Source organism: Thalassophryne amazonica, chromosome 1 (assembly GCF_902500255.1).
Source record: "Thalassophryne amazonica chromosome 1, fThaAma1.1, whole genome shotgun sequence".
NCBI classification, from domain to species: Eukaryota; Metazoa; Chordata; class Actinopteri; order Batrachoidiformes; family Batrachoididae; genus Thalassophryne; species Thalassophryne amazonica.
Genome location: NC_047103.1, coordinates 117,117,176 through 117,133,231, shown reverse-complemented (window position 1 = coordinate 117,133,231; position 16,056 = coordinate 117,117,176). Strand labels below are relative to the sequence as shown.

The 16,056-nt window shown below is 42.2% G+C and overlaps 1 protein-coding gene across 1 annotated transcript in view; it reads left to right on the top strand.

The window, feature by feature from the left end:
• The window catches only part of LOC117513461 (phospholipid phosphatase-related protein type 4-like), a 155,574-nt gene that overhangs the window by 130,904 nt on the left and 8,614 nt on the right, over positions 1-16,056 (top strand). Inside the window, 2 exon segments of the mRNA XM_034173645.1 lie at positions 12,680-12,737; positions 13,295-13,468. Of these exon segments, the coding sequence (XP_034029536.1) occupies positions 12,680-12,737; positions 13,295-13,468 (232 nt within the window).

Below are 16,056 nucleotides of genomic sequence, written 5' to 3'. Positions count from 1 at the left end.
GTTCAGTTCACAGCACGTTATTGTATTCCTCCAGACACTCTCAAGTTTGGCTTCAGATAAGAAATAACCCAGTCATTGTTTTGCCTCTGGGAGCAAAACTCTTTCACACAGTCAAAGTATGACATCACTCACATTTTACAGAATACAGCAAGCAGCAATTAATTTTGAACAGTACAATCATTCCACTGTATATTATTGATCAGCATAGTTCAAAGATGAATGTACAAACCCTTTGATCAGAGGCAACAACAATATTATTTGCAGTACACATTTTGACCTCATGACCTTTGAACATATCATGAAATATCATGTCAGGCATTAGCCATGACTTTATTAAAAAATGGTCAATGTCTGACATGTTTTAAGCCAACATGTTACACCCTGCTTAAGCATATGTTATTTATGAAAACCTTAAACCAAAACACTTTACTGATTTGAGAGTCAACAAATCTGTCAGCAGTTCAACATGTTCAATACAATTCATCATAAGCATATACGAGGTCTATTTCAAAAATCATATGGATTTGAATCACGTGTGATTGCGTCAGCCAAGCTTGAACCTTCATGCGCATGCGTGAGTTTTTTCACACCTGTCAGTTGCATCATTCACCTGTGAGCAGGCTTTGAGTGAGGAGTGGTCCACCCCTCTTGTCGTTTTTTTCATTGTTTAGGAATGGCTCAGAGACTGCCGCTTTGCGTGATCAAATTTTTTTCAGAAACTGTGAGGGACATCAAAGTGGACACCATTCGAGAAATTCAGATGGTTTTTGGTGAAAATTTTATGGGCTTCAAAGAGATTACGGAGTGTTACTGTCGCTTTAAGGACGGCCCAGAGCGACTGGTGGTGCACCGCGCTCCGAAGCCGCCATCGACAGGCTGAGCGACCATTTAATTTCTAAACGGATGGCTGTATGGATCCGTGACCATCGTGTGCAGTTTCTCTGGTTATCACAAGAGCTGGACATCAACCATTTTCTGGCAGATTTCACTTTTAACAATAGATTTTCTCATGGAAAGCCGAGCGGAGGCTTCGCGCGTCACAATGGATTCGCTACTGGAACGAGACAAAACCACCTCCGTTTTGGTCTCACAGGACGGCTTTGAGATGGCATTCAGTCAGCTGTCTGTGGTTTTTCCATAGAGTGATTATCCGAGAAATTGTGGATGTGCCTGGACATGCCAGAACATGTCCTGTGAGGCTTCATCACGGCGTTGCTTTGCGCCATGCGGCACTGCCATGATGCACGGAATTTCTCCGCACATCTGTCTCAATGTGCCGAAAAAGTGCTGATGTCCACGTCTTTTCACAATTCCTGTGCTAGTCAGATGACATCCTGGATAAAACACAGCGTCCAGTTTGGAAATGAACAGCACATTCCACTGTTACAGCAGTTTTTGTCATGGAAAGAGGAGCGGAGGCTTCGCGCGTTACGGCGGTGCCGCATGGCGCAAAGCAACGCCGTGATGAAGCCTCACAGGACATGTTCTGGCATGTCCAGGCACATCCACAATTTCTCAGATAATCACTCGATGGAAAAACCACTGACGCGCGAAGCCTCCGCTCGGCTTTCCATGACAAAATCTCTTGTTAAAAGTGAAATCTGCCGGAAAATGGTTGATGTCCAGCTCTTGTGATAACCAGAGAAATTGCACACGATGGTCACGGATCCATACAGCCATCCATTTAGAAATGAAATGGTCGCTTAGCCTGTCGATGGCGGCTTCGGAGCGCGCCACACCACCAGTCGCTCTGGGCTGTCCTTAAAGCGACAGTAACACTCTGTAATCTCTTTGAAGCCCATAAAATTTTCACCAAAAACCATCTGAATTTCTCGAATGGTGTCCACTTTGATGTCCCTCACAGTTTCTGAAAATGACGAGAGGGGTGGACCAGTGCTCACTCAAAGCCTGTCCACAGGCGAATGACGCAACCGACAGGTGTGAAAAAACTCACGCATGTGCACGAAGGTTCAAGCTTGGCTGTCGCAATCACACGTGATTCAAATCCATATGGTTTTTGAAAAAAATAATAAGGTCGGATACTTTTCTAATAGACCTCGTACTTCAATCATTAATCAAACTGTATAATATTGTATCATTTCAACACTGTTGTGAAAAGTGTAATGACATGGACCCACAACAGTGTGCGTAAATGAACGGTCAATGGAAATAAGAAGTAACACTTTTAATGTTGTGAAATGTGCACAACGGATACAGATACAATTCAATACTACGGTCAATTATAAAGTTGGTGTCGTGTGGGCAGGCTCGTGGATAGGAGACGCCTGTCCAGAGAAGAGTCGGGACCCACACGATTTCCACCGCCAACGGATCTGGAACACACCGGAGCCACCAAGTCCCGCGTCACCAGGTGGCCTCCGTCTCCAGCTGTCAGATCGGGTACTGCTGGCAGGAAGCAGAAACGTCCATGAGTGGGTGTGTGAGCACACACCCAGTAAACAGTTAGCAGAGTACTCCTGATAAAGGGAGAAAACACCACCTCCCAATCTCACTACTTCCTCTGGTTATCCGTGCAGACTCCACTACACAAGTATGTGAGTGAAGAGTGGAGAATGCCACCTCTTACCACTCCCTTCGACTTGGCAGACCGTGGAGAAGCTGCAAACTTAGAAATCAACTTTACTACTAATACAGACGTGAAGAACGTCACAACTGCATAGAATGGCTGAGTGTCTACCTGAATAATCAGACGATTTTTCGGCAGGGGTGTGGTGTCTTCTCCAGGCTTTATGGATGGCATGATGAGGTGATGAGTGACAGCTGTCAGAGTTCCTGGAGGTCCTGGCGGTGAACTGCGCCCTCTGGTGCCTGAAGCCCGTCTACAGGCAGGGTGCCCTCTGGTGTTGGGCCAGCAGTACCTCCTCTTCGGGTGGCCCACACAACAAACACATCATAAATCAATTGAACACCCCTCAAAGCATAGGCATACACATTTTCATTCATTTGACATCATTATAAAACCCTTAAACACATTATGGCACAAGTATACACTCTATTCAACTTCATTCATTCAATATAATACCTAGTTCATTTGAACCAGCATGGTGTACATACTTCTAAACATTTGTTACTTTTTGAAAATAATGAACACAACACCTTTTATTCAGTTTGGTAACTTTTAACATTGTGAGCATGCAAAGCTAATTATGAGTAAAATAGCATATATTTACATTTATTCTTTACAGTAGAACAGAGAAGTTGTGTATTTATGTGGAAAGCACAATCTAATTGAGAGATAAGAATGTTTTATCAGCACCATTATGTCATGCCGTCCTCAGAAAGAGATTTTAAGTATATTTAAAGAGAGAGAGAGAAAAAAGTTAGTATTTGTTGTTAATATCGCAGGTCTTTAACTGTTTATAGTTTTAACCACTGTCAGCCGCTGATTGCGATGGGGTGGGCCAAAGTGTGGCCATTAGCTGTGCTCAAATGGGCTCCTCTTTGTTTTTATCTTTCTTGTCAATATATTCATAGACAGTAGCAATGAAGTTCATTCTTGTCCTGTTCCTTGTGTTATCATTTGTTCTACGTGGGTTGGTACGGTTGAATTGTGCTGGTTGGGTCCGTGAGCATGTCCTCCATCCACCCTTGGGTCCTTCCAGGTCAGGGACCAGTACCTGGTCACTGGCAGTCCTGCTGTTTCCCAGGATTAATTGTGAAACGCTTCTTCCTTTGATGCATATACGAGGTCTATTAGAAAAGTATCCGACCTTATTATTTTTTTAAAAAACGATATGGATTTGAATCACGTGTGATTACATCAGCCAAGCTTGAACCCTCGTGGGCATGCAAGAGTTTTTTCACGCCTGTCGGTGACGTCATTTGCCTGTGAGCACGCCTTGTGGAAGGAGTGGTCCAGCCCCCTCGTCGGATTTTCATTGTCTGAGAAGTTGCTGAGAGACTGGCGCTGTGCTTGATCAAACTTTTTTCAAAAACTGTGAGGCACATCCGAGTGGACACCATTCGAGAAATTAAGCTGGTTTTCGGTGAAAATTTTAACGGCTGATGAGAGATTTGGATTGTTTCTATCGCTGTAAGGACTTCCCACGGAGCGGGACGTAGCGCAGCGCTCCGAGGCGATGTCGTCATCCTGTTTCAAGCTGAAAACCTCCAGATTTAAGCCTCTGTTGATCCAGGACGTCGTGAGAGAACAGAGAACTTTCAGAAGAGGTCAGAATCAGCAGGTTATACCGACATTCCACTGTTAAAGGAAGATTTTTTTAATGAAAGACGTTTCGGACGATTGGCGGCGTCGGCTCGCAGCGCTTAACTGCTGATTCTGACCTCTTCTGAAAGTTCTCTGTTCTCTCACGGACGTCCTGGGTCAACAGAGGCTTAAATTTGGAGGTTTCAGCTTGAAACAGGATGACGCATCACCATCGGAGCGCTGCGCGACGTCCCGCTCCGTGGGGAAGTCCTTACAGCGATAGAAACATCCAAAATCTCTCATCAGCCGTTAACTAAATTTTCACCGAAAACCAGCTGAAGTTTCTCGAATGGTGTCCACTCGGTTGTGCCTCACAGTTTTTGAAAAAATTTTGATCAAGCACAGCACCAGTCTCTCAGGAAGAAGTCAGACAATGACAATCCGACGAGGCGGCTGGACCACTCCTTCCACAAGGCGTGCTCACAGGCGAATGACGTCATGGACAGGCGTGAAAAAACTTACGCATGCGCACGAGGTTCAAGGTTAGCTGATGTAATCGCACGTGATCAAATCCATATAGTTTTTGAAAAAAATAAAATGTAGGATACTTTCTAGTAGATCTCGTATCCGTTCTGCAGGATAATTTTGTGCTGACCGAAAACTCACTTATAGTCCAGGGGCCTCATGTACAAAGACTTGCGTGGACTTTCTACTAAAAGTTGTGCGTACGCCAAACCCTGAATCTGGTGTAAGACAAACACATTCGATTTCTGAAAGTGTGTGGTAGGCATGAATTCACGCATGTTCCGTTTGTTCATTCCACTGAATGTGGAATTGACCATGGAACCAAACTCCTCCCTGGCCACGCCCCATTAATATGCATTTCATGTAAATAGGCCCTTTGAGCAGGGATTCCCCACAATGTCACAGTCCACCCTGCTCAGAGTGTCGCTCTCATTGGACCGACATCTCTGCTATTATGGAATTGTGGGATAGCTCGCACCCACAGATTGAGCTCGCTGGACTACTTTGGCCACCCTGCTCAGCGTGCCGCTCATCGTTGGAGCGACAACACACAGAATGTGACTCTTCCCAGATTGATCTCTTTCAGGCAGCTTCTTGTTCTGACTTTAACATGAAGTTAACACCAAAAGTCTTTCATCACCAACTGTAAATGGAAATCAAAAACATTCCAATCGTATCTTTCTGAACTCTTCCGCATCAAAACGCCATTGTGTCAATGTTACAGTGTGCTTGAGCGATAACATGTGAAGTTGCTCATAAACTTTAAGTTTCTTAAATATTTATTACGGCCACTCTTAAAACTTCAGTTATCTTTATAATTTTATTACTGGTAAATTTTAGAATTAATGTATATGTGATATACTCATTATCAGTTATCTGGGAACTACTTTTTGCACAGGAATTCATCAAGCACATTGGCCGCGGGCACATACTAACACAGAATATCCAGAAACTGGAGAGTTGTTCGGCCATAACCGAGATCGTCCACTTTTAGCTTGATATAAGCTAAGCTAGTGGCGCTCTTGAGAGTGTGCGTCACATCAGACACATGAACACAGACAAAGAAATTATACTATCAAGGGCGTAGGTTTGGTCTCACAGCTTTGGTAGGGACAATACCACCCCCCGCCCCCCTGCCCACCACCACCACCCCTAACCCACTCATACCATTAGACGCACAAGTACAGCATAATACATAACATATGACGACATAATGCTGAATATTTAACACTTTATTTACATTATTAAGTGGTGGGCAGACAAACAAATACTTAAAATAACAAAATTGCACCCAAATCACGAATCTATTCTATAGGCCTACACCTGAGAGACAAGACAACAAAAAAAATACTTGTGGAGCTAACAAAAAAGTTTTTGGCAACCTAGATGTATAATCTATTCTCTTCATCAATAATGCAGTTGTAGGGATCTGGCAACCTAATTGCCAACAAAAAAAAAAGGCTTTACATAATATATATGGTGTATTACGGTAAACGTAAGCCTGTGATGTCATAACGCAGAGGAAAAACATGGAAGTTTCACACTAGTTGCGCCGCTGTATTCTCATAACCGTAAGTTCTCATGTAAGCCCTCACGCTGAAAAAATTTCAACACTGACCGCAAGCCAAGAACCCGGGCTTTCCAACAGTATGCTATATGTTGCATATATTACGGTAAAGTGCGTTCGGTGACTTTTGAAACGAGGGAAAAGTATGAAAAAGAGCGCAAAAGTGACAGACAAAGTACAGAGACCGACAGCAAACATAATGTAGTAATTTTTGAGGAAAGGCAGGGTGTTAGTGTCATTTGTGAAGGTGTGCGTGCATGTTTTGTGGGTGGGCAGTTTATTTTAAGTGTGGCGCACAGCATTGTTCGCAAACCCCCGCCCTTCTTGTTTTTCTGCAACCGGAGCAGTGTTGCCAGATTGAAATATGAAACTATCGTACCAAAACCTCAAAATTATCGTATTTTGGGAGAAATTATCGTACACAACAAAACGCATACAACGTAGCTATTTAGCGGGTTTTTTTTTTAATTTACAAAGAATTTTATGTCACATTTTAAACAGTAATTATAGTAATTATAAGTATTATCTCCATAAGGAACTTTAACTTTTTTATTCTTCTTGTATATCTCTTTGCTCTTGTGTTTTGTTCGTTTGTTATTGCATTTGTTGAAATAAAGTTTCGAAAAGAAAAAAAAAAAGATGTTGGTTGGGGAATCTTCCTGTCACGGTAAAGATTGGATGGGAACTCATTACTTTGTATGGAGAGGGGGCGGGCTTTCAAATGACTGTCCCGGTCGCCCAAAGCCAGCATTTGATGCCGCCTGAGTGCAACACCTGCAAAATTATTCTTGGGTGTCAGAGAGAGATGCGTGTTTGAGCACCAACTGAAATTATCGTACATATGGATTTTATTTCCCATTATTGATCGTACATTTATTGATCGTACATCGTACAGAGGGCAAAACTATCGTACCAATACGATAATTATCGTACATCTGGCAACACTAGCGCCGGAGCCACCCATCCTCTGCGCTCTGGGACCTCCCACTTTACAAATTAAGCACTGCCTGCCACGAGAATGCGCTTTGTTACGTCCATGGAGAAAACGTGAGCTAATGAAATTGCAACATGGGTAAACCCTGTCACTCTGGCACGTCGAAAACACAAAACGTGACGACTAAAATTATAGTATCGAGTTCGCAAAAAAATAGTGAATGATTTTGTTATATAAAAAAAATTCTAAATATTGGTAGGGACTATTTTGCCATCCCAAAATATTGGTTGTGACTTGTCCCTATGGTCCATATGCAAACCTACGCCCCTGTATACTAAGATGACTGGAAATGACGTGGAGACCGCAGGGACAGTTTATTCAAGTATGCTGTTAACGGACTAATGAATGAAACTGGAAAATGTTTGGTGAGAGCTACAGAGAGTGAGAGTGTGGGAGTCCGACACATTAGAACAGCGTGCACACACTGATATTAAAAAGGTGAGGCGCGCCTCTGATGACAGTGACATTCACATTTACACGTTTATTGACAAACTACTGAACACAGGAAGCCTGTTAAGAAGCTGTGCAGCTCACCATCAAGCAAAAATAAAAAAGACAATTAATAATAAGAATAAAAACATACAGGGTGGCCAATAAAATGTTACCACTTTTGTCATCCAAAGAAGAGGAGCGTGGATTGAATATGTCATCAATTACTGAACTGTGCAGAAAACAGAGACAAACTGGGAAACCTTTGGTATTAAATGTTAACTTGATGCTTCTGTTACAAGTCTGGTAAATAAGATTTTCGAATAAGTTGTCATTTCAAAAACTTGTGTACGATCAAAAAGTGGTAGCAATTTTATTGACCCCACCCTGTATTTGAATGCGCACATGCCCAAATATTTCAGCGGTGGTTTTGTTCGGAACATTACACAAATAAACTTTTTTAACAAAGCAGACCCCCCATGACTCGCCGTGCCAGCTGCCTGATGCACATTTGCGCCCCACATATGATTTGAACATTGATGAATGAAAATGTTCCTATTCACAGATACAAATTCATCATGTATGGCACCTTTATAGCAAAATGTGTGAAGATCAGTTTGCTCGAATTCCATTCACGAAACCGACCTCTCCTTCCAAAATGCGCTGTAATGTTGGATATGTACCTGTGCGCAACTCCAGTCACAGTGACCTTGGTCATTGAAATTGTTTCAGAGCCAATATCCTCATTTGGAAGTAAATCCTCGTATTCCCTGAGTACACGCTCAGTTTGAGATTGCACCACTTTGCGAGCTCCTCTAACAACGCTCATGCAGCCACTGTTAGTGCCATTTTACCGCACCCACTTTGCATATGCTTTTATACCCATCCATGTAATTACAAACCGTGGGTGTGTTAAATGTTCATCAAGTGTGTTTCTGGTGTGCACATCACTCCGATGATTTCTTGTTTCACTACTATAACGGTTCCCTGCGTGACTTGTACATGTCGAAGATGGCACAATAGCTGTAGAAACATGCATACACCAGCCAGGATTTTTCTTGATGCACCGCACATTCCACGCTCAAGTCACTTTTGATACATCTTAACGTGGACATGGAGATGGCATGTGCCAGGTTTTTGTGTATATGCAACGCTTTGGTACATGATGCCCCTGAAACTTCTGATTTGTTCACAAAGGGGTCAATTTTTGATGTAAATGGAAATGTTTATCTTCTTTTGCTTTATTATCTGGAATGTTACAGCCTAACCCTGGTCCCTGCTTGAAGAATATTGACGCCCCTGATAATTTTAGATTTAGATCAGGCCTTAGTGTTTTACATTTAAATGTCCAGAGCATACTCTCTAAAATTGACTTAGTAAAAATCTGGGTACAGGCAACGGAACCTGATATTCTTAATTATCTGAGACTTGGTTGAGTAGTCTAATCTCAGATCATGATATGCCATAAGTGGGTTACAAATGTTTCCCGTTGTGATCATCCCGGAAAGTGGAGGTGTAGGCTATTAACATTAGAAATAGGTTTCAGGGCGACCCTCCTCTCACACTGTATCTATCAGTAGAGTTTGACTTTTTGGCATTGAAACTTGAGTTTCAACAGGGACAGTCCCTCACGTTATGGCTGTTACAGGCCTCTCTCATCCTGCAGTGATGCCCTAAGTTCTTTAAATGATTGTGGTCTCAGGGTTAAGCTCTGGTGAGTTTGTGCTGGTGGAGGACATAAAGCTTGATTGATTATCATCAGCTTTCTGATAAGTTAAAATCTATCTATGACTTATTAAATTTAAATCATTAATAGATTTCCCAATTTGGCCTAACGTTAAGATCACTCTTGATCATCGCTTCTTCATCTACTACGTAACAAATGCCCCTCATAAATATACGAGTGTGGTGTTTTGGGGGAACGATCTGAGTGACCAGTTGCAATGATCAGAAAATGCCAAGCTTTCTAAAGCCAAACCACAAATTTGAATGAAGAGAGATTTTAAACATTTTCAAGGGCAGGCTTTTTTGCAGGATCTGTTAAATGTTGAGTGGAAGTGAATGTCCGTCCTTGTTGATGTTAAGTTGGCCTGGAATTTATTTCATGAAATTAATTTATTTTCATTTTAATGAATAAACACGCTCCATTACCACCCTGCGGAGGAAACTCATCTCGGCCACTGTACTCGCGATCTCGTTCTTTCGGTCATGAGCCAAATCTCATGACCATAAGTGAGGATTGGAACGTAGATCGAGTCGGTAAAGCGAGAGCTTTGCCCCCCTACTCAGCTCTCTCTTCACCACGACGGTTCCGATACAGTGACCGCATCACTGCAGACGCTGCAGCCGTATCCATCTATCGATCTCACGCTCCATCCCGTCCCTCACTCGTGAACAAAGACCCCGAGATACTTAAACTCCTCCATTGAGGCAAGGACACTCCACCGACCTGAAGAGGGTAAAGCACCTTTTTTCCGGTCGAGAACCATGGCCTCAGATTTGGAGGTGCTGATCTTCCCGGACGCTTCACACTCGGCTGCAAACCGCCCCAGTGCACGCTGAAGGTCCTGATTTGACGAAGCCAACAGAATCACATCATCCGCAAACAGCAGAGACGAGATTCTGTGGTTCCCAAACCAGACCCCTCTTCTACACCCTGGCTGTGCCTAGAAATTCTGTCCATAAAAATAATGAACAGAACCGGTGACAAAGGGCAGCCCTGGCGGAGGCCAACGTGCACTGGAAACAGGTTTGACTTACTACCGGCAATGCGAACCAAGCTCCTGCTGCGGTCATACAGGGACCGGAGGGCCCTTAGCAAAGGACCCCGGACCCCGTACTCCCGAAGCACCCCCCACAGGGTGCCCCGAGGGACACGGTCGAACGCCTTCTCCAGATCCACAAAACACATGTGGACTGGTTGGGCGAACTCCCACGAACCCCGAGCACCCGATGGAGCGTGTAGAGCTGGTCCAGTGTGCCATGACCAGGACGAAAACCACACTGCTTCTCCTGAATCCGAGGTTCGACCATCGGTCGAATTCTCATCTCCAGTACTCTGGAATAGACCTTACCGGGGAGGCTGAGGAATGTGATTCCCCTTGTAGTTGGAACACACCCTCCGGTCCCCCTTCTTAAACAGAGGGACCACCACCCCGGTCTGCCAATCCAGAGGCACTGTCCCCGATCGTCATGCGATGCTGCAGAGGTGTGTCAGCCAAGACAGTCCCACAACATCCAGAGACTTAAGGTACTTAGGACGGATTTCATCCACCCCAGGAGCCTTGCCACCGAGGAGCTTTCTAACCACCTCGGTGACTTCGGCCTGGGTAATGGACGAGTCCACCTCTGAGTCCCCAGTCTCTCCTTCCTCTTCGGAAGACGTGACGATGGGATTGAGGAGATCCTCGAAGTATTCTTTCCACCGCCTGACAACATCCCCAGTCAGGGTCAACAGTGCGGGTGGAGAGCTGCTTCTGCCACCTGAGGCGTCGGACGGTTTGCCAGAAACTCTTCGAGGCCGACTGATAGTCCTCCTCCATGGCCTCCCCGAACTCCTCCCAGACCCGAGTTTTTGCCTCTGCGACTGCACGGGCAATTAATTAGGTCAGCTAGGTAGGGAGGTGCCACTCCGTGAAGAATTTTATAGACTAGTAGCAGAACTTTAAAATCTGATCTTACTTGGACAGGAAGCCAGTGAAGGGATGCCAAAATGGGTGTAATGTGGTTGAACTTTCTGCTTCGTGTGAAAAATCTAGCTGCAGCAGTTTTTAGCCAGTTGGAGAGCCCTAATGCTGGACTGTGGTAAACCAGAAAATAAAACATTGCAGTAGTCCAACTGAGAAGAGATAAGGCATGGATCAGGGTCTCAGCATCGCCATAGACAGGATGGGATGAATCTTCGCTATATTTCGCAGGTGGAAGAAAGCAGTCCTCATAATATTTCTAATGTGGAGGTCAAAGGACAATGTAGGATCAAAAATTACCCCAAAGTTCCTCACTTTGTCAGTGCGATGTATGACACACGAGCCTAGGCTAAGCGTTAACTGATCAAATTGATGCCGATGTCTCACTGGACCAAGAACCATCATTTCAGTTTTAACAGAGTTTAAAAGTAGGAAGTTTCTAGACATCCAGCTTCTCACTGATGCAAGGCAATCTTCTAAGGATTTTATATAGATAAGATTACCAGCAGTTATAACCGGCATGTATAACTGAGTATCATCAGCATAGCAGTGAAAAGTAATCCCAAAGTGCCACAATTTGTGCCCAAGGGGTGCTATATAAAGGGAGAAAAGCAGGGGGCCTAAGACAGACCCCTGTGGAACCTCAAATTTCATGTCACTAAGGTTAGAGTTAGTGTTACTGTATACTGATACTGTATGATGATCTACGGTATCAAATGCAGCACTGAGATCTAGCAGCACATGAACCATAGTGGTGTCTGAATCTATTGCAAGCAGAATATCATTCACCACTTTAGTGAGAGCTGTCTCTGTGGAATGATATTTTCCAAAAGCAGACTGCAATGGCTCAGTGAGATAGTCCACGAGCTGCCATGAAACCATTTTTTTCCAGAATTTTAGAGCAAAATGATATTGGCCGATAGTTTTTCAATACACTAGTGTCAAGATTCGGTTTCTTAAGTAATGGTTTAATCACTGCAGATTTGAAACTTTAGAAACAGATCCAGAAGTTAAAGAAAGATTATAATTTCCAGCACGAGTTTTGTCAGCATGCCGAGAGACATACTCTCTAATTCTGGGTTAAGGCATGCTGGGATATGTTTAACCTAATGTCTTCTATTTTTTTCTCAAAATATTCCAGGAAATCTTGTGTTGTAAAAGGAGAGCGACTTACAGGTGGTTGTCCATGTGCGTGTGAACTGAGGGTTGAATGATTGTATTTTAGATGTGACTGTCTGTCTGAATGATGTACCTTTCCCCACTTCTCCTCCATACATGTACTCATCATCTCTCTCTTCTCTCTCTTACAGAAAATCCTTCCCATCACAGCACGCTACTTTAGCATCTTTCGCAGCTGTCTATGTTTCGGTGAGTAATGGTTTGAGGCCACACAGACAATTCAATTTGCTATTTATATTTGCATTCTAAGTTATAAAATGGTTTGTTAAAATATTTCTGGTTTTCACAGCAAAAAAAAAGTTTTTTTCTGATTTGAATTTTAGGTTATGGGGTGAATTTAGGGTCACTGTTTTAATGCAGTATATCAGAATGAGAGAAATACTGTAAAGCCACAAAGGTGAGGTTGTGCTGAAAAGAAATCACACCAGACAAGGCCAGGTAAACAGTTTTTTTAAGGTAAATTATGAAGGTAAAACCAAAAGTAGTCAAAAATGCGCAAAAATTCCCAAGACTCCAGAGGGTTAAAGATGCTTGTCTGTTTTGCATTGATCTAAAGTCTGATTATTTGAGCTGTCACGGCCGGCCATCCATTCTGGATATTCTTTTTATTTCTACATTCTACATTTTCTACATGCCTTTTTTTTTTCAACTTAACTTCTGTTTCTTTGATGATGTTTTTCCAAAGCCCTTACTTGTGAAAATATAGTTTTGACTATTGACGGTGTGGAACTGTGTTGTATCCACAGATGTACTTCAACAGCACTCTGACAGACTCGTCCAAGCTGCTCAAGCCTCTGCTGGTCTTCTCCTTCATCATCTCTGCCATCATTTGTGGTCTGACCAGGATTATTCAGTACAAGAACCATGCCGTTGATGTTTACTTGGGCTTTCTGATTGGAGGAGCTGTCGCTGTCTACTTGGTAAGGATCAGTGCCACAAAAAACAAACAAAAAAGAAAAACCTTAAACACTTGTTCCCAAGAAAAAACTACAGATGTTTCACATCTCACAAATCTCGGTATTTTTTATCTGAATGCAGTGTGTGTGTGTGTACTTATTATTTTATTATACTGTATAAATGGACAATATTTGTTGTGTATATATTGAGAAATATGTTTTCAAATTCAGAATATGCTAAATTCGCATCTTGCTTCTCGTAAATAGGATTTCAATCCTGTAAAAGTAAATCATTTTTTAAGGCAGTGATAACTTCAGATTGCAAGCGCTTACAATATTGTGCTCTCGCAGTACATTTTTTTTATTGAACTTCAGATCAGTTACTATAAAAATTGGTAAATGGTCAATAATATAATTTATTAATAAGCCATTTAATGTTTTGGTATCTATCATTTGTAAGTATATTATCAATGAGAGCAGCTGAATGTGAAGTTATTCTTGAAGGCCTAGTAATTTTGGATATAGATTTAGACTGTACATAGTGTTAACGAAATCCTCATGTTACTTTATGCTGATACGGGGTTAAGAGATCAATGTTTATATCTCCACAGACAAATACTCTCTTATTACATATCTGTGAAAACAACTTTTCTGTCCAATTTTGAAACTCTTCAGTTTTAGATCCCGGAGCTCTATATATGCAGATAATAATTATATTTTTACCTTTTTCCATACCTATTTCAATTGTGATGGATTCCAAAAGATTTTCCACAGCCATAGTCATTTGAGCTTTAATTTTGTAGTTAAGCCTTTTGTCAACATACAAAGCCACTCCTCCTCCTCTATTTCGTCTATTCAGATGATTGAATTCATAACCCTCCAAGCTGTACAACGGTATGGCCGTCTGCTCAGATGCCAACTGTCCGCTCACACTGCTCGCTCTGCATGCATTTATTTTCTTGATTTCTCTAGTAAATGGTAAAAGGACTGCATTTATATAGCGCTTTTCCATCTGCATCAGATGCTCAAAGCGCTTTACAATAATGCCTCACATTCACCCCGATGTGAGGGTGCTGCCCTATAAGGAGCTCACTACACACCCGGGAACAACTAGGGGATGAAGGACCTTGGTGATTTTCTGGTCAGGCTGGGGATTTGAACTGAGGCTTCTCTGGTCTCAAGCCCAACACTTTCACCACTAGACCTCACCTCCCAGTACCAAAAGTAGTCCTGTTAACATCAGAGCTTATCTATAGTTTGGTCATTAATGATTTCGCCGTGGGGTCTGTGTAATACCTGGTTTCATTACCCATTCCTCGTAACAGCTTTCACTCTGTTCAGTAAATATAAATGTGTCTGGTTCTCGTATTCACCAGGAGTCATGGTATTTTCTTTCATCGTTTTTCTGAGTGTCATGCACCCTTGACTCACTGCAGGCATTAGTACAGAGCAGATAGTACTTGATTACCTGCAGCTGCCTCAGCAATCACCACTGAGACACATCTGAAGTCTACAAACAGTTTCTCAGACAGCATAGGAATAATCCCCTTGCTACGGGCTCATCACATGAGTTTCAAACACTGAATAAATTCTCTGCATATTCCTTCAGAAAATTGTTGTAAGAGTAATATCTGACACCAGAGAGGGAAAAAAAAGGAGGTGGGGTGGGGTTAGTGTTGTACTCTGTAATCGTGATCGTCACTGAGTTTTTAAAATTGTATTTTTTATGACATCGTGCAAGTTTTATAAATCTGTGTACACTATTCTGTATAACGGATACAAATCAGTGTCCAGAAAAACAAAAAAATGCCTCAGTCAAAATGTGGCTGTTACCACAGTTGTCGTAAAGCGGGACTGGTTGGTTGCTACGGTGATGCTGTATGGCTGCTACACAGTGGTGGGCACAGTTCAGATAATCCAATAACAGATAAGTTATTGAAGATAACTTTTCATTATCAGATTTTTTTTTAAATAACTTTAAAAACCATTATCGGACTAATGATGTTCCGATGAACTTTTGCCCATAACTTTTAGACCGATAACGTAGTAACCAACCTGAACAACAGCCAACATTTATAAAATTGAAAATTAGTGGAGCACCTACCTGATAAAAGTTTTCTAACACATGTATGGTTTCATCCTCTGCAAACAGAAAACAGCTGCTTCTATGAAGAACACTAACCTCCGCAGACAAAAAAAAAAACTTGTTTTTAAGAAAAAAAGAAAAAAAAATAATTTCCTTTAACACCATAATGATATGCTGGCAATATCACCCAAGTCATCCAGAGGCATACATTTTTAAACTTATGGTTCAAATTTTAACCAAACTAATTTTGGACAAGTTATTTAAAATTACTGTAATGTCTGAAGTTTTATAAAGTGAAAATAACAGATATATGTTTTAGTTTTAAAGTAATGTGCTAATTTTTAAGGTTTAGTGTGGACATGCTGTGCGAGCATTGCATTGTGGGTAGGATTAGTACGTTCACGACAGGACAAATGCATTTCAGACACACTGTTCAGGCTCCACGGACAACAGCATTAAACTCTAGTGCCTAAACTCTCGTGAATATATTCTCTGGGTGTATAGACGTTATTGTATTTGCGTTTGT